We start from the raw sequence: 22,753 nt of genomic DNA on the forward strand, positions 1-22,753 counted from the left end.
ACATGAGTAACAAATACAGGTATTTTTCCACTGCCCCCTTGACCGTTCTGTGCAACAAACATTGCATCCGTTCATTGTCCACACAGCTACAAGTAATTCCACATGCTGTAAAAACACAACACTCGACACACCGTGCAAGTCAGAAAAATGGATGATGGAAAGGAGCCACAAGCGCCAGTCAGAAGCACACCATGCACCACGGATGCCAGTCTTTCTCACACATGCAGTCTCCTATTCTACTGCCATTCATATACCTCTAGGTTTTGTTTAGTGTAAAAGTCTGGGTAGTACAACCATTATCTCATTCCTTAGAGGTTGGTGTTTCTGTGGTTTTAACAAGGGGGAAAAAAAGAAAATGAAAACATTTTACAGCTTCGATTCTCTGGGGGTTAATTTAGAAAAATGGGAGCTTCCTTCATAAAACACAGACTTTATACATTTTAAAGCACAGGTGAAAGAAGAGCTTAAGAGATACTAAATGCTCAATTGTTGCAATAATGCTCTATGGCTTGCATTGCAATTTTCCTTTAACTGTATGAAGTAGTGTTATCAAAGTGGTTCTGAATTATGTTTCAGAGAATCGGTCCAAGTCTCTATTACAATGGGTGCGTTAGAGGTAGTTAATAACACGGAGTGCTAGAAGAAGAGTTTCACATTTTGATGCTAATACTATGAGCAACAGAAATACTACCTCCGCAATTACCAGAAGCTAATGAGTGCACTTACTGAATTAAATTAGCATTCACATTTTTCATTGTGTAAGCTGTCATGAATACAATTTTTAGGATTCAATTATTTACATTATTGACGTAATACTCAAGATTGTATACTTTAACAACAGGATCACCTTCTTTCGCTAACCATCACTGAAATATTAGTGTTAGGGTCATCTGTCTGTCTTATATCCTCCTTAGCTTATCTCCCCATGTGTCTCAGCAATGCCAAAAACACTGCTAACAGCTAGAAGAATACATACACACAAAAAGTAAGGGTCCAAATCAAATAATCTCCCTTCTGACCACAATAGAGGGTTCTGTTGCTTTTAATATGGTGCTCTTTCTCGGTATAGTAATTCGTTCAGACTAACTAAAAGATAAGCAGAGTGCTGAAATAGTAGTGCCTTCTCAAAAAGCACACGACACAATTAAGATAACTAGCTTGTGGTGTAGAACCAATATAAAAGCTGAAGGAGCAGGAGTAGTCTTTGATTTTGACCATCTGAAACAAACTGGTATCTCACCTCGCACACCCAGTCACAGCCCTGTGTTCCCACACCTGCAAAATTGGGGGTCTAATAGAGGTCAGTTAAAAAACAAGTGTGGCATTTGTCTCTAGCAAGCACTCGAGATGCAAAGGGATAGCTGTGTGTGTTCAGGCCTTAAAGTTGCAACTCCTTCTTTCAGTTTAAGTTTACTGAATGTGCCTGGTGGGTCAGAGCAAGGTCTCTCAGTGAATCTATCACAAGGTCTGTCAGTCATTTATCGCTGAAACGAACTATTGCTCCGAAGAGTGGAAAAACAGGCAAAGATAAGTATCATTGGAAGGTGGACACAAAGATAACATGGTTAGGATAAAAACAGTAGGACATTACTGTTATTCACTGTATAAACAGCTGTTTCTATCGTAAAGAAGATCTAATGTATTTACTAAATAACGAGACACAACCTGGCAAACAGGAGTGTTCACCACAGTTTACACCAAAAAATAGATTTGTGCCTTATCACTGAAACAGACCCTCAGATGAAACGGGAGATTCCTGAAGGGTTCTGTGACTTCTGGATGAGTCTGAAACCACCCACGAGACTGCAAGTACCCTTAACTGCTGGACAGCAAATTCAGGCAAACATAGAATAGGATGAGGACAGCATAGAAAGCCTAGTGCCAATTATCATACTAACTATGGAGGATCCGGTTTGCAAACCCATGAAATTTCCAGAAAACAGATTTTGGAGAACTAGCATGAATTTAGTGCAAAAGAAAGAAACTGAAGGGGAAAATTCCTCAGCTCCAGAGCCACGGCAGGAAAGTCTGAAAGGACAGTACACTGATGCAGGACTTGTAGAGCTGACACAGAATGTAAAAATACGTTCTTTTTCACCATACCACCCTGTTTATTTCCCAACCCTTTGCCACATTCATTTTTTCATCCACTTATTTAATCCAATTTCTTTTAATCTCTTTTTATTTTTTAAATCAGCACATTTCACATAATTTTGCAATAGACTCAAGCAAATAATTCATAACAAAGCATCTTCTGAATCATAGCAGCCTCTTTTTCTGCCTATTTACTACATAATAAGGCATCTGATGGTGACATTACTGTTCCAGGACTGGAAAAGCTTTGCCCTTTTGAAGGACTGTGTATATCAATGTACAAATAATTCATAGAAAACTAATGCATGACATAAAACATGCTTTCTGAAATGTGCATTTAGGAAAGTGAAAAAATTGTATGACTAATATAAAGGAAATGTAAAATGCAAATTAATTATTTTGTTGGCCCCCCCCCCCACGTTATTTTTCCTCTCCTCACGTTTCTTCTACCAGATGTTGTTAAGTGACAAGACTGAGATAGGAAGAGATTGTACTCAAATGAACAAACAAAACTAGCAGGAATAACTGGCAGATTAAGCCATCACTCTGGGAAGCGGTACCTTTTCATTATAAATCCCCATGGTCAAAAAGAAAATAATACATGATACTAGCATATGAAGAACCCTAACATCATATATACTCCCTGCAGCTTAGGTGCAGAGGTGCTTCTCTTATTGCATGCAGAGAGACAGTGCTTTGCTTTACCATCCCTGAGAGGTACGCGTTCAATCTTTGCATCGGTCTTCCCTGCTCTGACTTAAAACTTCGTAAGATCCTCCTTCTGCAAAGGGCACCGGGCACCCTCTGCTCACGCTAACTGGATGGTGCAAAAAGTGACTGGGCTAAGGAGGAAACTCAGAGCTTGCTCCATGTTCCAGTTGCAGGAAGCACTACTACAAGCACTACCAACCATCTACGGACAGAGAATGAAGAGGAGAGGGCTCATTAAAGAGAAACACAAATGGCTGTGAAGAGTTCAAGAGAAAAAAAAAAAACGAAGAAAAAAAATGTTAATAAAACGGATTAAAGGGAATCAGAAAGCTCTTACAGGTTATCACTAGAAGAGGAGAAGAAGGGAGGCATCCTACATGTTCCCTACATGCTTCTATGACAATTTATTATAATATTAAAAATTAAAGAAAATGTAAAAGAAACCAAAATAACTTACAGGAACTCCATATAGATAAAATAGCTACAATTTTCAGAAGGGGTTAAAAATGCCATAATAGGGGATGGAAACCCTTAGCAGGGACTAACTATGGTGAGGAGAAATGAGGTAAAGCTGAGGAGAGAGAAAACAATAATATAAATAGGAGAAAACTTTTGGACAGCTGATAAATAGGAAAACATTCTTGTGAGCCATTTAAAAAAAAAGGTGGCCAAAATAATTGAACTAATTGATCAACGCATGAAAATTACATGTGCTTTCCATCAGCAAAAGTCTATTTCAGAACATGTTTTAAATGTCCCTCCTATAACAACTCTATATAGGGGAAGCATCCTTCTTTAGCACCGACTTCAGTTTATCTTGGCAACCCATGGCAAGAACCTAAATTTCAATTAAGCGATGATTCAAAATCAAAGCAGATTATGGGTTAAAGCAGCAAAGTCAAAATCTGTATGTCAAGGGTGACTAGGGCAACAATGAGACGATCTTTCCGAGTACTACCACAGCCTTTGAGTAAGTTTCATTTTCTGCCAGTTTTACAGGTTCTGTTAGAAATGATGCATGACACAAATATGTGACCCTGAGTGTATTGCAAATTGGATTGACACTGAGCTTTCCTGAGACTTAGCAAGGTGGTAGTCCAATATAATAGCCAAATCAATGAAATAAATTAGGTTTTGGGAAATCATTGCCTCCTCTCTTTTAAAGAGAATGAAGGGGAGATCACGTTGGTTTTTTTTTTTTTTAATAAAGAAAAAAAGCAATTCTTTTCTAGGAATAAGTTATAGACTGCAGGGGAGTCTATGCGTGCTTCTGTTAAACACATGGTTAGCAGTTAGATCAAGCATCATCCATTCTCCTCTAATTTAGCAATACTTACTCAAATTAGAAAGGCCATTTTATTCTCTTTAATTTTAGAGCAATTAAAAACTACATACTTGCCATATGAAAGGTTAACTATATCAAATAACATTGGCTACAGCATCCTTCTGGTTGAGGACATATATAAAAGGCCCCTAAACCTTTCAGGCTGTTTCCATGCCTTCTACAGAGAGCAGAGCAAAGAGCAATGGGTTTTCTATTGGCTCCACTTGAACAAAACACGGACAATATATATGCATTGGATTTATCCACCTTACAAGGACAAAAAGTTGTGGTGTATTTTCATGAAATATTTGTATTTCAGATCTGAGCCTGAGTTATTCCCTTTGCTGATTTTATTCACATGGAATTAACTTGGTTTTATTCTATATCTATGCCCACTTGAAAGACAATAGCAGGATGAACAAATAAAATAAAAAATGGATGTGTCAACACTGGGGGGTGAAAGAAGATACTTATTGTGTGATTTGTGAAGAATCACTGTCAGGTAAATAGCTTTGCGGAAGAGTCACAGTTTCAGGTGGCTGCGAATGCAAGCATGTTGGCACTCAAACGCACTCCTCATTCTGCAGAATCATTTGAAGAGCCATGCAAACCTAGCATCGTGAAGTGTCTTTCTAGAACAGGCAATAGTTCTTTGAACACACAAAGCCAGAATAGGCAGAATCAATACACCACCACTTTCATACGGTCGGTTCAGGTATGATTATTCTTTCAAACTAGCTAGGCAGGCACACATGCTCTCATCAGGTAGCAGGAAACAATAAAAAGCTCTAACTAGAGCACATCCATTGTAGACACATTTAAGAACTTTTCTGCGTACATTATCTTAATTTTTAAAAGAAACTGGGAAACAAGGAGATAGCAGCATTCAGTGTTAGTCGCAGTGTGAAGAAGCAGAAACAATCAGGGTGCTTCAGCCATTGTAAAGTGTTCAGCTGGAGAAGGAAAGCTGATAGAGAGTCTGAAATTAAGAAAAAAGGCCTTGATCCAGCTCCCGCTGAAGTCAACAGCAAGTCATTCAACTACTTCAGTGTGCTTTCCATCAGGCTGCAACTACGGCATACATAAACAAGGCAAAAGACACATTCCAGGAGGACAAAAAACATGATCCTACACAGGAAACCACTACAGGATTTACTTATGGTAACGTTCTCTTCACTGCATTAGTCAATTACAGAGAGATTGAGTGACATGACCTAAAAATACGGGTTTGTAGTTTGGGTTTTTATTTAGCCATTTAATAATTTTGCACAGCTGAATATTTTAAGAAGATTTTCACCTTTCTATGGTTACGTTAAAGGAGATGAAGAGGTATTGTGCCAATAAACACTTTGTTTGCCAAGTGAAGATAATCTCCTTTGGGAAGGTACCACTTCAGGTGTTCTGTGCAGGATGCAATGTGCCAGCGATTCAACCACTGATTAACCGAGGTCACACAAAAAATTCATGTGGCATGAAAAATTAAATATACTGGGTCTCTGCTGTTATTCTACTAGTTCCAATATGGTGGCACAATTTGGAAAATATGTCCTAGGGGGTGGCTCTGCAATATTCTTTATATAGACAAGAGAGATAAAAGGCCCACTTTGTAATATAACAGTTGAAATTCAACCTACCTACAATGGTTTATGTGGATTATTTGGGGGGGGTGGTGTTCCTTCCTTTTCATAATATTAAACCATGCCACCAACAGAGAAAATGCATTGTTAATTACATCAAAGGTTAAAACAATCTAGGAATGTATAAGGAGCTTTGTTAAGATTTTTTGCAGTGGACTTATTACGTGTCCAGTATTCTATTCTTATAGAGGGCATAGCAGATGGGAGAAAGTGGACACCTACTGTATAAGAAGAGAAACAGGGCCGTGTGTAACTCTTACTGCTTGTCAGAGTAGATTTTTTTTTTTCTCTTGGCTAACATGCACTATCAAAACACTAAAGCATCCTGAAGTGAGGTAAGAGAGGAGGATAAATAGGGTGGGTGAGAAGTGCAATGTATTAAAGAAAGAAATTATGCAGAAGTTCACCTGCTGTTGTCATGATCAAGACATGGAGAAGAGCATCTGCAATAGAATAGATGATTTAACATCAAAAAGGAATAGAAAGGGAAAAAAAGAATGAGTTAAATGAAATACTGAAATATCGGAAAAATGAAACAGATTTCTAAATTAAACACATGAACATATACATATATATGCATATTCATTACACGTGAGAAGGTAGGAGTGAGTATGGAAAATAAGCCTACATCCTTGGTTACAAATGGGTACTACTACTACAGCAGTAAAGCTAGAGTGATCTGGTCTCTCTACACATGTTCTCAAACTGGAAGTCAGATACCTAAAGCGTACAGTTAGATTCTCAGTAAATCTTTCAGAACCAGATTAGGGGAAATGCTGCTTGGTTTAGGTGTCCACGTCTAAAATTTGGACCACGGTATGTCAAAGGGTAAGGTATCTAAGGTAATTCCAGCCAGTTTTTCTATTAACACAATAAAGCATGATTTTCTTTTCTTCAAATTTCCTATCAATACAGTCTATTCTCCACTTTCTTCCATTTCAACATGTTTCTTGTCCTCCTTTTGTTCTGCACTACTGAATGACAAATTTCAAACTTTCAGCTTGACCTGTTTAGGCTTTTAGTAATGTGTCACATGGCCAGTTAGTTTTCTGATGTCGCTTTTTGTTATATATATCTCCACTGTCATTTTCTTCCACTGACATGAACAGTGACTTGCTATTAATGAAACACACCTGCTGTTTTTCCTTATTGTAACTTTCTGAATAAAGGTCAAAAAGGCTACAGTATAATTTGAAATCATTTAGACTCTCAGATTTTAGAAATGACTATCCGCTGGTCGCTGCCAGGTCCTGTTTCCATAACTATTTTCAGGAAATTAATCTCACATTGGGGAAAACAATATTATGGATTCAAAATACAACACTTGAAATATATTTTGTTTACCTTGTTAGCAAAGATCCAGTCTCCTTTTTTGCAGACATGCAGCTAAGAATGATAATTCACATTATTTGTCACAGTTCAAGCTGCCCACTCCCTTGTCCTTCTCCCTTTTCATTGATGGAAGCAACAACTTCCAGAAAGGTAAATTCACTAATAATATCCCAACTGTTTCATTTTGTCAGATACAAGTACTGATACACTTGGATCTTGTATTAGCCAAATAGGGACTTCTTAATCAAATTATAGAAAAGAAATCAGTATCTTTCATTAAAAAGGAGTTTTACTGTGAGCAAATCAGAATTGGAAAAACTGCAGAGCTGCTACAGATCTTGCTCTAGAACACAAAAGCAAGTTAATATCAAAGCATGAACTCAAAGCTCTTGCTCGCAGTGCGAGGTTCCTGACAATATTTGAGATTTGCCTCTCTTCTTATCTATCATACCTTTAGATATTTATCAGTAGAATTCTTAGAAATATAATCTATACAACTAAATTGTGGAAATTTTTTTCACTGTATCACCAGAACCCAGGTATGAAAACAACATAATTTCGCATGTAATTTATACTTTAAAATCTTACAGTCAGCCTTACCTTTACCATTCACACTTAACTACTGTGGGTGATAGAGACATAAGAATATGATACTGTTAAGCAGTGTCTAAACGCTGCAAGTGAAAAGAAATCTTTCAGTTCAGTGGTTTTTTGCCTTCCAACTTAACGAAAATATATGTGTTCTTCCACAATAGGATGCTGTGAGGCATGAGATTAAAACTGTGAAATGCATTTGCGTTTATGTAGGCATTAGTTCTGTCTCTCACAATGCTTCAACAGGAAATTATACATAATATTCCCTAATATTACCAGCAAAGCGATAAAACTCTATCTTACTGGATATTTAGCACCCAAACTTTCTGGCATATCCAGAGATCCTTAACTTTGCTCAATATGTAAGATCATATAGTTTTATCAGGAGAAGCAAATCCAATTTGCTGAAAGGAAGTTTAAATGCAGGAATTTATACTTTTTCCTTCAGCCAATGTATGAAACTACTCAGAAACTGTTAGCTGTGTAAAATGACCAGGAGATGTTTATGTTGAGATTGTGAGCACCAAAAGAGTGTTACCTCTTACGAGATAATGATATTCTTGTTTTCAAAAATGGCTGCCAAAGCCTCTGACCAAAGATCTTGCTTTTCTTTCCTTATTGATGAAATTATCAATATATTGAAACAATAGTTACATTTAAATTTTAAATGGATGGTTAAAACATTTTCCCCTTCTGAAATTTCAGACATAGGAGAAGTTTTGGTTAGTTATGCGAAGGCTGAAATATATGCCTGGGAAATTCCACACCAAGAGAACAGTTCTCTACAAATTTATCCTTTTGCTTGGGGGTGTTACACTGTGATCCACAGAAACACTTCCCTACAATGGGAGATCAGTAAGAACCCAAAACCAATTTGGGGTTAGCCACTGAAATAGTGCAGGGAGCAAATAGTGTAATTTTTTTCTCAGATTGCACAGAATAAAAAATTAAGATCATCTGTGCCAAATAAATTACTGTCCAATACTTTATTGATGTGTTACTTTATAAAAACACGGTCTGAATTCAATACATTTCCAGTGTCTTGGGCAAAACCAAGGCCATACTCTTGCTTAGAGCCACTAACAATGTTTACATAGGATTTCTTTTCAAACACTAAGAGTTTTCTTTCATGACAGATATATACTACCTTCAATGCGTGCACCTGAAATGTCAGCAGTGTTGCTAGTTCACAAGAACCTAGTAATAGTGTATGTCTGTGTACGAAGGAGGGTGTGGGTGACGAGAGGGGTATAAATGACAAACACATTTGTTGTTGTTCGAGCTAAGTGAATGCAACAATCATGCACACAGTACTTCTACAATTGTTTCACTTTTAAAATAAGGTCTTACAAGCTAAACTCTAGTAGTCAACGTATTTTCCTAAAAAAGAGATGTAAACAAGATGCACCGCAACAGTTTATGATAACTTAATGACTCGGACAAATCTAAGCAAGATAAAAATGAAGTGTTGTACAGTCTTTTCCAAAGGCTGAGTAATCATTATTATTGGTTTCTTATTACAACATTTAGTGGCAAGTTAGTTGGTACGTATAAAAAGCAGAACGTAATTTGCATCGCGTTAAATGTCACTATTTCATACAAGGCTGCAGAGAGTGTTCCTTCTATTAAAATCAGGTATTCTTATCCTACCACTATCATCCTGGTCATCCAAGAAGATCTAAATATCACTAATATTTTTTAAAAGGAAAACACAAAATGATTGCACATCCAAGAAATAAATGCCACTCTTTTAGAAAGTATGTAGTTCATCCTCTGCAATCACTGGAAAGCCCTACCTTTCTGAAAGTGAAAAGTAATGCATCCTTTGGAAAAAGTCTGTAAACTATTTAGGGTTAGAAAAAACCACCAAAACAATTTTAAAGCTTACATACTGATATTATAAAACCACATACATACTGTATACATTTTTCATTTAATTTGTTAGTTTTAGACCTCAGAAAAGCATATCCAAACAACACTGATCACAGCCAAATACCCTGCTACCAGCTAAAAACCAAACTTCTCATATGCCACAAATCAGTCAATCTGCAATCGCAGTTATGACAATATTGTTCCTCCTCTAGACCAGGACTGCCTGGCATTCCAAATGGGACTCCAGTGTGATTTTTTGAAAGATACAGACTGTAAAACTGTTGCAAACTCATTTGAGATTAACAAAAAAATCTTTCTCTTTGTCCAGCCATGCTGCATACAACGCAGCTCCACAGAAATGAAATGCTTTTTCATGACATCAGTTTCTTATGAATTCATCTGCACATGCCTCATCAAATCTGACGGCAGGACACAAGTGTAGAATTCAGTGTAAAGACCAAAATTAGTTAAAACACAGTAAGTAAGAGCACTTAAAACAAATGCACTCTCAGATTTTGAGGCCAACCAGGATAAGCTTTCTAAGTATGAATTTAGCTGGGCCTGCATTTTCACCTGTCTTACTGCATTTCAATGAGCTTGCCTAAATGCAAATGCTTACAAACAGTCAGTTGTGAGAATACATGAACATAGCAGCCGAATACGTGTAAAGCATGTGATGTTTAGGTTGCTTGTCTATTACACTGTTCATGTAATTTAACATCCTTCGTTTCTTTTTTTAGTAATCATGACAAACACTAGAGTTGGTGCTTACCTAAACTACTTCACTGGCATAGAAAGTTCTCATCATCTGGAGCGATTAGGTCCTTGGTCTCAATTATTACTAACTTTAAAAAGGCACTGTATTTATTTCTCCATATAATTCACACAAATGTGTGTACGTGTCAATGATTCATTCCTCTTGATCTTGACTGAAAGCTCACTGACTTGCAGTGATTTCAGTGGATAGTCTCGGTACTCAGGCTTGCTTGATTGTCAGAGCTTAAGAGATGGTAACAATTTATTGACAGCTCTAGGAGGCAATGAATTAAAATATAACTCCTAGTTGAGTATTAGTTGAAGCTGCTGCCACTGCAGGTATTCTGTTTCTCTTTTTTTAGTACAATGCTAATTGATACACTCACCCTGAATGAATAGGGCTGGAAGAAAGAGCCACATTGTCCAAGTTTTCAGGGCCCCAGCTTAAGCGATATGAATTCCTTTCAGCTTCTTTGGCCAGAGTTGTTACCTTGGTAAGCAAAAAACCCTCCTTTTTACTACAATAAAATCAATTAATCAACCAAACAATAAGAAGATGTATTTTGCACAGTAATGCCCAAAGCTTTTAAACTTTTTTAAAAAAGAAAACAAAGGAGTAATAACAGCATTAAGATATTAGAAACCCCTTACTGTAACATTTTGTACTTGCTCAAAGTAATCATATGTTAGTGGTCCCAGTGAAATGAATGCTGCGATTTACCAAAGTGCCATTTCCTAAATCTTTTTTTTTTTTAACTACAAGCATGCTTCAGGATAGTATCTCTGAGGACAATGGCCCTGAGTTCATTAGATCACCTGAATATTTAGCCCAATGGCTGTTAGCATCATTCAAAAATCAGTTAAAATGGAGAACATTATAAAGACAGTCCCTGTGCTACATTCACACAGTTTATCCATTTATTTTGGAATAGAGTTTAATATTACACAGCATAATATGCCATTAAATATCAATGAAAATTAGAGAGATTTATATTAAAATAAACAAAGCAGCATACACAACACGGTATTATTAGTACAATCTAAACTGTAATCTTTTTATATTTCCGTATTTATCCAACCGGTAAGTGAACTTAAGAGAATTTTCTTACCTGCTGGCTGGGGATTACAACCGTATCGTCGATCATGGCACTGTCCCTCAGGTAGGAGGCATGGCTCAATGTGTGGGACCTGTCTGAACTGAAGGATCGCAGGCTGGTAGGTTGGTGGGATGCCATAGCAATATAGCAGCAGTACAGATGATGTTGTAAAGGTGTCATGATAGATCGAGTGGGAGAATGAAAAAAGCGTGCTATTAGCAATATGATGCAGCTTCCAGGGGGAGTAGATAATAGTCACGGGGGGAAAAACAGAGCTTTACAAATCTGTGTTATGCTACCTTTCTGACCAAGGGCCACAAAGTCTTTTGACTGACTTATTTGCTTCAAATGCAGAACCTAGAGATGAATCTAGATGACAGTTTATTTTATACTCACAAATACTTTATACTTGGCTTTGTGGCATGATAGTTTCTTTATAATAGGAAGTATGAATTTCTTTTAAGTAAGGCTCTTTGGAGAAGTTCTCTCTCCTGCTATGTCACACAAGCAAACCACTATGGAAAACCAGAATGCTAACATCTGAAGAAAAGCTGAAATTACTCTTTCTGAAGCTTTGTTATGATTTACTCTCTCCTCTTACAACTGTAAATAAGTAAGCTTGATATTGTCCCCTGGAAGGTACACACAGCAAGGTGAATTGTGGCCAGCCACAAGCTCCTGTGTAAAACAAAATTATTCCTCTGTGTGCCAACAGCATCTTTACAGAGGCAGTCCAAACGAGAGCACTGTTTTCTTTGTAAGTACACACAGCTCTACAGAAAACCGGTTGCTGTAGCAATGAGAGATGCAAGGCAGTAAATAAGCTGCTTCCAAGCACTGGCTCGAATGTAACTGCAGTATCCACTAGCAAAAAGCAAAAAAAGACAAGTAAGACACCACAGAAGGACAGACTGAGGTAAATGGGGTTTCTGCTACCACTAGTTTAGTCCTTTAAATATTTACTAGCAGCAGTATTACAATAGTGAATTTTAAAAACAGATCAACCTCCTTCAAAAGTTGCATGTGTACTCTGTGATGTTGTTCTGTACCTTGAGGAATGTAGTACATATAACTGAAGGAAGCAGTTTTATTTTCATGGCTTACACATTCATGAGTAGTACTCATAATGACTAACACACTGGATCAGAACAATAGGCCATTTATCTGGATACATAGATTTTTAAGGGATAATTCATTTTCAGCAGTTAGCAATAAAAAAAGTCATGTTTACATTATGGACACGAGATTCAAGTGCTTTAAATGCAGATCTTGTTGCAAAACATATTTTACCATCTGATTCAGACCAGTCAGCCTTTTTTGACAATAGCTACATTCACTCAGTAATTTTTTGATCCATTTTTAGAAGCAAATGGTTATCTTAGTTTTATTAGAAATATATGGCATTGAAGAATTATCAATACTATTGATTGTTAATTTATACCAATGGCCTATTTAGCATACTAGATAGATTGTACAAAACTGAAAGCAAAGATAGGTATTATACAAGCACCAGCCTTAGGAAAGTCTTGAGAAAAAAACAAACTGACAATAAATAATCTCTCTTGCATGTCATGAAACGTCTTTCACCCAGACAAGTGGAAGAGGTGAGACGTATAAAGCTGGTACTATTAGAAGATGCATTTCTGGAACAAAATTCTGATTCCATTAAAACAACGAACAAAATTTCAATAGGGACAAAAGTTCACCCTAACTGTCTGCATATAACATTGCAGAAAAAAATTATGAAGGGGAATCTTGACTGAAGAGTGTTTTGGTTAAACATTGTAGTGTGAATTGGGTAGGCAGAGTACACCTTGCTTGTTCGTAACAAGAGTACTTCAGTGAACATTTGTTCTTTGGTTGAAAAATAAGCCTCAGTAGCAGACCCCATTTGCCATCATTATCCTTTATTCATTTCAATGTTTGACACTTTCAGAACTGCTTTGCTGCACCATGCAATGCTTATAAGAGGTCCACCATCCAAGTTGTAGGTTCTGCTATTCAGCTAATGTCATGTCCTGGATAGATACTGAATGAAAGGAAGTATGTACTAGATTTGACTGGTTATCTGTACGGTGATTTTGTCCCCATATTCTCCTGCAAGTAGCCCAGTACATATCCACTCTGTAGCACCTGTATGTAAGCTCCAGTAAATATCCAATACATTGAGGGTTTGGACTTTATCTACAGGCAAGGTATGTACAAGCATGACTGAGATCTGCAGTAAATTAGAAGTTTAAATTTCCTACTACACTTAATTTCAAAACTAATGTTCAGATGACACTGCCCCTCTTCTGTGTGCTGTACCAGCTAAATGAAGAGCAAACCAATAGTTAATGTTCTGTGCTTCTGAGACTTAGAAATAAAGGTACTGACTGAAACGACAGTCCAATTACGGAAGCGTAGTGGCACTGAACAGAACTTACTGTTTATTATTGTAATAAGTCTTCAGGAATCCTGTAAAAAAATAAAACCCTAAATCACAGAGACAAAACTAATGTCTAAATACAGATTCTTTCCAAATCTGGATGATAAATCTTAAGTCACAGGGGTAGTGGGGTTAACAGCACTCTACTCAGCCCCAGAGACTGAACTGTGGAACCCAGGAATCCTACAAAGCTCCTGAACGTAAGAGTGTGTCTTGCCCGAGTTAGGTAATGCACAGGCATGGATCATCCACCTCTTCTAAGCCCTGAATAAAGCCCAGGCGGTATCCAGAAAATAAGAGCAGCATACTCTAGCCAAGTTTCTAATCTGGATGACTGGGAGACCATGTTGCAGTACACATCCACTTGCCAGCCTAGACAGAGCTCTAGCAACCTCTAGTCCAGTTGAGGGTATCTGTTGTTGTGGGAAACATACGTTGTTTCAGAAGCTGGGAAAAGAACCTGGTCCCATTGAAAACGGTATAAATCAGCCCTGAAGACGTTTCTCTATTTAAAGACTGAAAGCCTTCCTCACACCTGTCATAGACCAGAAAGGTGGAAGGGACTTACAATGAAACGGAGTCTTTTCAAATACTGGTGATCTGATACGGCCCGAATCAGTTGTGGCTCTCAATATCTAGAGGGAGAATCCAGCTAGTGTAGCCTATTCTGTTTATTTTTTATTCACATAGAGAAGGAAAATGGCTAACCTTCCCAGCAGCACGGTGACAGAAGGACAGCTACCAGCTGTCATGATCTAATGCGACTTCCCTGATCCTTGCTAACAGTATCTTGACAGGAATCGGGGAAGTTTCGGTGGGACAGTAGCGATGTCATACTGTGACCTTTCCAGACAGAGAGTACTGTTGAATCAGTATTCACCACTACATATCATACTCATTTGAGACTATAACTATCTCCAGCAGCGGCATCGTTCATTCAGTTCTCCAAATCAACTTCCCGGCATACAGCAGGCCTCCAAAATGGATGAACAGAGACAGGTGCCATAAAAGCATATAGGGACAACATGTTTTCATGCTATGTAATACCTACCTGGGCATGGTGCTAATGAAAGCATATGAAAAAGGAATGAAGGGGAGAGAGAAATAAAATAAATAGAGAAGATGGTTACAAAAGAAAAAGATATGTTTTTAAATCAAATTGTTTAATGCATAAGATTACATGAGTCTAGACTGCTAATACTATTTTGCTTTACTGAATTTCTTGAAAAACTAAAGTCAGTATAATGCAATGAAAAACACATTAAAGCAAAAGCAAAATAATTGAAGCAGTCTCTGTGAGAATTCTTACAAGCAGTAACTTGACAGTGACAGAAAATGAAGACCATGGAGTTAGAAAGATGTACTTTTTTCTTTCATTCTTTCTCACTTTATCATTTTGCTTCATTTCAATATAATCATGCTTGATACAGGATGTGAAATACTTTTCACACAGCACAAAATAAAACACATCAATTACATGCCAGTGAAAATCTACTGAAATCCATCGAAAGTATTTAAAAGCTAAAATATTCTAAATGGGAAGAGAAACTGGCTTAACATTTGCCTGCACAATCATTTCTATACAACATCTTAAAATTAAAAAAAATACAAACTTTGTTACCATTGAAAGCACATGATAAAAGCTTTTGATTTTTAAGCATTCTGATGTAGTTCATAAACATCCTCTGAGACTTAAAAGCCACACAGTCACTTTGTTTTCAGTGGATTCACTGGAGCTGTCTAAAAACCAACAAAGACTCCAAGCTTAGAAGACCTGAATGATGAGGGATTTACACATGCTGTGAGGCAAACTGAACTGTTTCCTGACATCTTGTGTTGCAGGAGCAATTCATAGCCTACTGAAGTAAACAGAATGGATCCCACTCATTTCACTGAGCTTCGGAAATGCTGCCAGAATAACAATCAAGTCTAGAGAATGAGGCAGGTTAAAAATTCTTTCTGCCACCGAGTTCTCAACCTTTTTTTTCTTCCCTTTAGTGAACCCCAATTCTAAAGGCAGTAAGTCTGGAGACATTACTGATTTACACTAGACATTGTCATTTTCAAACAGGAATGCCTGGGTAGCCTATTCTAAACTAGAACTGTGGGTGTTAATCTGCCAGTTTGAGTCTACACTTATGCTCACTAGTAAAGGCTCTCATTCTGAAAAGGGAAATCCGTATTTTTTGTAGACTATATAGTGACAATCTCTAAATTTAAAAAAAAAAAAAAAAAAAAAATTAAAGCTACAGGCATTATTATTCCACAAATACATCTAGGCTTAAGTTCAACTTGTTAGATATAAGCAAATCAGTAAGTTTTCTGAACTGAACACATGTTCTTTTTTCTAATGTGTTTTTTTTTAATTTACAACATAAATACTGTGCTGTGCCAGTAGAAGGAAAATGATTCTCTTTCCTGCTAATCCAACCATGATGAAACAGAAAGAGTCAATGTGCTTGCTGACAATTGTCACTCACTGGCAATCCAACGCAGAATGACCAAGTCCACTGCTCCTTGCCTTATACCAACAGCCAGCAAACTATCCTAAAAAGTCGGCTCACCTCATGCTAAAACACCCTGTCCACCTGCCCACCCATCCCCTGACTTATGACAGGAGGAGATGGGGACGATTCATAAGCCCTTTCCATAGACAGCTAGACTCTTCTTCCTTTGCCTGACCACAAAGACAATAAAGCAAGCCATGCCTTTTCAAGAACCGAATAAGAATCACAAACAAATCCTTCACTAGACTCCGAGTACAGTATCAGTGCCAAATGTATTCATTTCTGGACTGGTCAGGAAATATTCCTCCTGACCACACCTTCCTCCTACAAAGTGGCGACTGCCACACTGACATACCTACTGAAGAAATGTTGACAAGTGCATCCCATGTCTCCCTTGAGTTAAAGACCACGAGAAAGGGATTTCAAACATTTATAACAAAATGTGTGCACAATTATCATACAAAAAGATATGTGTCCAGGCAAATACCTGTCAGATCGTCCTCCTTCCAAGCTGTACCTTAGGTAGTTCATACCATCTAAGAACTGGCTGCTTGGTAAAGAGTCATCTCCTAGTTCTCTGAGGTCTTCTGGCCTAAGGTACTCTCCTCCATCTCCTGTCATTGTGTCATCACCTTTAAACCAATCACAGAAGGGATAGAGATAAGCACACACACAAGTTTGATTTCATTTACATGTTGGGATCTAACAGCTGGATGGCACAATAAACAGGAAGGCATTTTCCACTCAAAAAACACTGCAAACCACAAGCAATTAATGTATTTAATGAAACTGGCACATCAAGCAAGATTTAAAAAAAAAAAAAATTAAATCAGGGTGATTAATCAATTAGATACAATCTAATTTTTGCTGTTGCACATTCTGGTAAGGGGCAAATTTCTTTGCTACTCTCTAAAGCATGATCTCTCTGTTCCTTTATCCATTTTAGCTCTCTGGTCACAGCTATACTGTATCACAGCCTGACAGTTTATGATTAAATATAACCACTTACTTGACTGTAAGCTATGAGTTTTCAGCTGAAAAGGTGTTTTCTGTGGCCTTATGCCTGATAGTTGCAAATCCTAATTTAAACTCTCCATTGTCCAAACTCCACATCATATGAGGCTGTCTCACCCGTATTTCAACATCCTTGTGTGATCAGCAAAAAAATTCTTATTTCTAAAACATGGCAATATCCAGAAACTGGAAATAGGCTCACATGCACGGATTGTAATGATCATTAATCAGAAAAGTAATTCATCGTGAGTCAAAGCCTAAATGATCATTGGTTATCTGACATAGTAACCTTTTTGCATATACTCTGAATAACAGGGTTTAATTTTTTTTTTTAGGTCCAAAATTATTTTCCCCAGGAAATTCTGTCCATATGAAGTCACAGTTTGCTTTTCCCCAGCAGGCTAACAAAACAGATTACATTGCCAAGCAACATGTAGATGTTTCTTTTCATTCCCATTTACAACACAGTTTCTCTCCACTGTTTCTGCCTGCAGATTTCAGTCTCTTGCCCGATGGTTAATTACTATTGTAGGAGCCCGCCAGAGGCTTGGTGTGGCCCACAGAAACGCACAACATAACCCTAGGCCACCGATACCTTCAAACTTTCTCATTTTCTAAACCGCGTGGGCAAACGTCAAGAACCTGAAGCTCAATTACATGAAGGACACTGCAACAGTTACACAGTCTTCAGGGACTACGCTTTCCAGCTGCAGTAATTCACCCTGATACGCTGAGAAACACGAAGGATTGTAAAGGTTAGGTGAGTGGTATCCATGCTGTTTCAACTCATTTGGGCATCAGGACAGTTGCCGCTTGTGTGATTTAAAGTCTTAATAAAGAAAAATTGCAAAAAACAACTATAGTTACTGCTGCTATTTCTGGTAGAGCGTCTTCCCCGCCCCTCTCACAAAATGTTATTGGCATTATGAGCTATAGGAGTGATGCTCACTACTAAAGGAAGAAATCTTGATACTTGTTTTCATGAAACAAATTGAGCTAGTTTTTCTAGCTTGATGCTTCAGCTAATAAATAAGTATTTTATAATTTGTCATCTAAAACTAAGTAACCTTTGGGGATTTTAAGATATTACATGTAAAAATGAGGCCTAAATCTTTTCAGTAGAACAACAAAAGCTCTTGAAAATTCCATCTGGCCACATTAAGAGGGAGAAACTGGGCACAGTTTCACAGAAAACAATAAAATGCATTTAATCATTGCATGTTTCCTGTCTTCTGACAGATGATGCCTCCTGTTTCCTGGGAATGTCACATTATAAAGCACGGGGCTTAGTGAAACCTTGGAGGATATTAAGGCAATGCTGTTAATCAAACAATAAAAGGAATTTCAAGTTATATTTCAAATAAACTAGATACTTATAATCACGCCAGACATTCCATCTATAATAGAAACAAAGGCAAAATCTTCACCACTTTCATCACGCCCACATCCTTTAAAAAAAAAACCAAACTCTACTCTTATTTCAGCTTTGGCCTCTCATCTAAGAGTTGTCAATAACGGGTCTAAGTAACACTAGCTGTTTTATGTGATGTGAACATCTGCAAACAGTAATAAGACTATCCACGAATATTTCACAATGTCTTCAGAACGTTTATTTGTTGGTAACACAGCTTACTTGCTAGCATACTAGTCTTGAGTGAGTGAACAAGAAGTTAAAGTCACTCCCCGCCAACCCCTCGTGCCTTTCCATCTTTCCTTAATGAGATGAACTCCCAAAACAAGTAGCGCCTCCTAGTATACGAAGGGAGAAAAATACGTATTTAAGTCTAAATGATTGTGTAGCAACATAACATTTCATACAACTGTAGTTACCCGAGCGTCCTAATTCCTGCTTTGCAGGGCAATTGCACATACGCGAAGGGAAATATGCTGAATCTGCGTCACTCATTCATCTTGCCAGTAATATTGTGTTGTCATTAAAAGATCTAACATGGCTATATTCCCGAGTCTCAGTCAATTCAAACGTACGCAGACATGTTATCTGCTGAGAAGAAATGACACGTTCAGCTGACCGTGAGCTTCTTTACACAGCAAATCTTACCGGATGGTCGTTTTGTGGCGGAACAAGAAAATATCCTTTTTAATCATGCTAGAAACGATTCATCTGCCATCACATTCCCCAACAAATTAATGACAATAACGTTTTCACCACTTACTAAGCAGTTCGTGACAAATATAGTCCTTGACATTGATGCTCCATGATTTGCAGTGGCCATCTATGAACTTACACGTGGAATTTGATGAGTTGCCCGCTTAGTGATTTATCTTCTATTGACTTGAAAGAACATCTTCCTTTCTTCAACGATACCAACAGGCTTTCAGAGGTTTACTTGACAGGGCAAAAAGACACTACAAAACACTGGGTGACCTTGCACTGTGGCCCAATTGCAGCATTCCTGTTCAGCCTTGGCCTCATCACCGCTACTGCCCATCTCTCAAATATCTCCCAAAATTTTGTCCAAATCTGCATTTCTGAATAACATCATCTTCTTTAGGGCAGGTTTGAAAGGAAATAAAATGCACTAGAAGAAAGTACATGGACTCTCTTAAAAGAAACACTGGGGTTTTACTGGTAAGGACACTGGAACAAGAAGCAAATAAGTAAGTAAATAAATAAATAAAATGTAAAATCCCCAAACCTAGGAATCTATTTATATTTAAACAAAAAGTGGCCAATAGCTGAGTCCCTGCACTTGCTGCTGCCATTATTTTTTCTTTGCAGAGAGCAAATAACTCCCAATACGATGGGTAGCTTTTCCAGAGCGTAACACACAAAGCGTCGTAGTTCCACTTCACTCTCAGCAATGATCTGGTTAGTCCATGAATCTGTTTCCAGCGGCCAAACTAATGCCCTGGAACAAGATGCAAGACCCCTCAAAAGCATACATTTTGTCCAGGTTTGCAACACATAGGGTTCTTTCTTTTCTCCTCGGAAGGGGGATAGAAAAAAAATCAAAGGAGAGAGATCACTTGAAGCAAGAAGATGGATACAAAGGGTGTGACTGGCAAGGGCCAGGTCGCAGGGTTCACAGAGACAGCATCAGTTTAGCAGGTTCCAGGCCTGCTACTAAGAAAGAAATGAGGAGACGTGGACCTGCCAAACAAGGTGCTAAACATTTCTACGAGGTGTTGGCCACCTACAAAAACTATTAAATCAAGTCGCCTCTTCTGCAAAACTGGAGACCCAGCACTTTCCAGGATTGGATCCAAGAGAGGGAAAGAAAGGATGAAAATGGAATGGAGAGGTGAAAAAGAAAGACAGAAAACCTAAGAATCAGAATGGGAAAACTGAATAAACTTTAGGATTTAAATACTATGCTTAAGGCAAGCAAGGCCTGATACAGAAACTCATAACGGGCAAGTGAAAACTGCATTGATTGTTGATAGTAACATTTTACACAAAGTTTTAAATCTTTGTCACAACCAAGCCAACAAAGGCTTATCCATTTTAAGCGACAAAGAGTGGCACAGAGATTCTTAGGCTGGTGAATCCATACATACCAGACTGCAGAGCTGTGCAAACACACCGGTCCAGAAGCAGTAGAGCTACGGTGATGCAGCGTTGTACCTGAGCAAACACGCTCTCTCGCAGCAGGGACTATTAAGCCAGCAGCAGTGCCATGCAGCTGACCTGAGCAAGCACCCCCGCACAATTCTGCACCATGATGTGCAACACAGGTGGCACTAGCTGGGGAACTTTTCCACCCTGCTGTTTTGTGCTGTAGAGGCACTCCAGAAAAACCGAACAGCTAGTTCTCACTGACTCAGAAGACCCTGAACCTTTAAGACACTGCTGCCACAGAAACTGAATCAAAATAGCAGCATTGGCATCATTGTGCAGAGCTTCACGGGGCTGTGACGGAGCCTCACGCAACCACAAAGCAGGAAGCACGCAGTTCAGCCTACGAGGAGCAGCCGGCGCTGCACATATCCAGTGATGGTGCAGTTAGGCAGGCAGGCAAAAAATGGACAGAGCATGAATGGGAAACCTTCCCTACAATCTTTTAAAATGCAGCTGCCTGGAGTTTCTTCTGTTTGCCTAGACTGGGGAGCAGGAATAAACTCCATTGACAGTCACTGTCAAAGCCACACAGAACTGTTTTCAAAGACTGCATTAAAATAGAGCCAACCAACCAACTCGCAAAAATCCACAACTAATTAACTTTTTGCTCAAGTCTGCAATATTCGTATGATGACTCTTACTGGTCTGCTCCTCTTTTTTTTTTTTTAAAAAACATTTTATGCTGACTGCATATTATTTCTGTGTATCATGAACCCATAATACCCAAATACAGCAATGGATCTCAATTGCTCATTTCTAAGATACCTGTTAGCAGGAAGGGAAGCACCTGGGCAGATCTGACTGGCCACTCAGACAGTAAATATTTGCCTTAATCTAACCGAGTAGTACAAAGAAAATGAAAAGCTAATTTTGCTGATGATGATTTCACGTGGTTGAACACAGGTTTTGAGCATTATAAATCATTGAACGAACTACTAAGAGAAAGAGGCCGCATGCTGAGACCACATATCTGCTCCTTCAGTGACAGTTCGGCTGAGCACACAAGATTTTGCCAAACCATCGAAACTGGAGACCCACACTGATATTCCTGTACTTTACTTCTTAGTTTTCTTAAATTCTACAAAAGGGAGTGGTACGTCCTACCTATATAACTGATTAAATCAAGCAATAATCATGAACCACTTTGAGATCAAAAACGCGTTTCAAATGCAAAGTAACATTTGCAAGACAGTAGCTTTGAGGCACCCAGCCACATGCACTTCTCAGCTTAGCAAATCAGTATTGGCTCACAGGAGAAGTGTTTTGTTAACATTTCTAAAACAGACTAGCTTTTTTTCACAAATTATCCTCTGATATCAGGGAGCTATGCAAATGTTTGATCAAGTAAGCAGTTTTAAAATTTTCACCACACCATTCTGGATATGCATCCAGAGTCAACTTGTTCGGGGAAGCCTCAACAAAGGCAGTTCCTACCATTCCTATAGTTCTCCTGCTATGTATGTGAAATGCAAAATACAATTGCTGTACGAGAATTGCTCTGGAATTGTTTCCCGCAAAACGTAGAGAAAACATAGACAAAAGTTTAAAAAAAAAAAAAGAAAGAGAGAGGGTTGTGATAGAAACTGCCAGAAATTGCTTTTAATAGATGTTTTTAAAGCCAGATACAGTTATGCGAGTTTGCCAAAATTACTGTTTTCCCTGCAACATGCAGATAAGTCTACAGCTCCCCACATAAGTGCTGCTTCTTAAAAGTAACAGATGGAGAAGGGACAGCTACGGCAAGCACAATTTTTTATGGAATGTGTATTTCCTGAAGCATCTTTAAAGGAATGTATAATGCAGAGTT

General features: G+C 38.1%; 1 protein-coding gene across 4 annotated transcripts in view; it reads right to left on the reverse strand.

The window, feature by feature from the left end:
* The window catches only part of ANK2 (ankyrin 2), a 347,335-nt gene that overhangs the window by 53,286 nt on the left and 271,296 nt on the right, over window positions 1-22,753 (reverse strand). For 2 of the 4 annotated variants that reach the window (XM_075150301.1, XM_075150298.1), the window contains 3 exons: window positions 16,840-16,984; window positions 11,430-11,532; window positions 10,707-10,810 (listed from right to left, as the gene is read on the reverse strand). In XM_075150301.1, coding sequence (XP_075006402.1) covers window positions 10,707-10,810; window positions 11,430-11,532; window positions 16,840-16,984 — 352 coding nt within the window. Of the gene's footprint in view, window positions 1-7,110; window positions 7,153-10,706; window positions 10,811-11,429; window positions 11,533-16,839; window positions 16,985-22,753 lie in introns of all 4 variants that reach the window. The other 2 variants (XM_075150302.1, XM_075150300.1) reach the window with 2 other exon arrangements.

Source organism: Calonectris borealis, chromosome 4, assembly GCF_964195595.1.
Source record: "Calonectris borealis chromosome 4, bCalBor7.hap1.2, whole genome shotgun sequence".
NCBI classification, from domain to species: domain Eukaryota; kingdom Metazoa; phylum Chordata; class Aves; order Procellariiformes; family Procellariidae; genus Calonectris; species Calonectris borealis.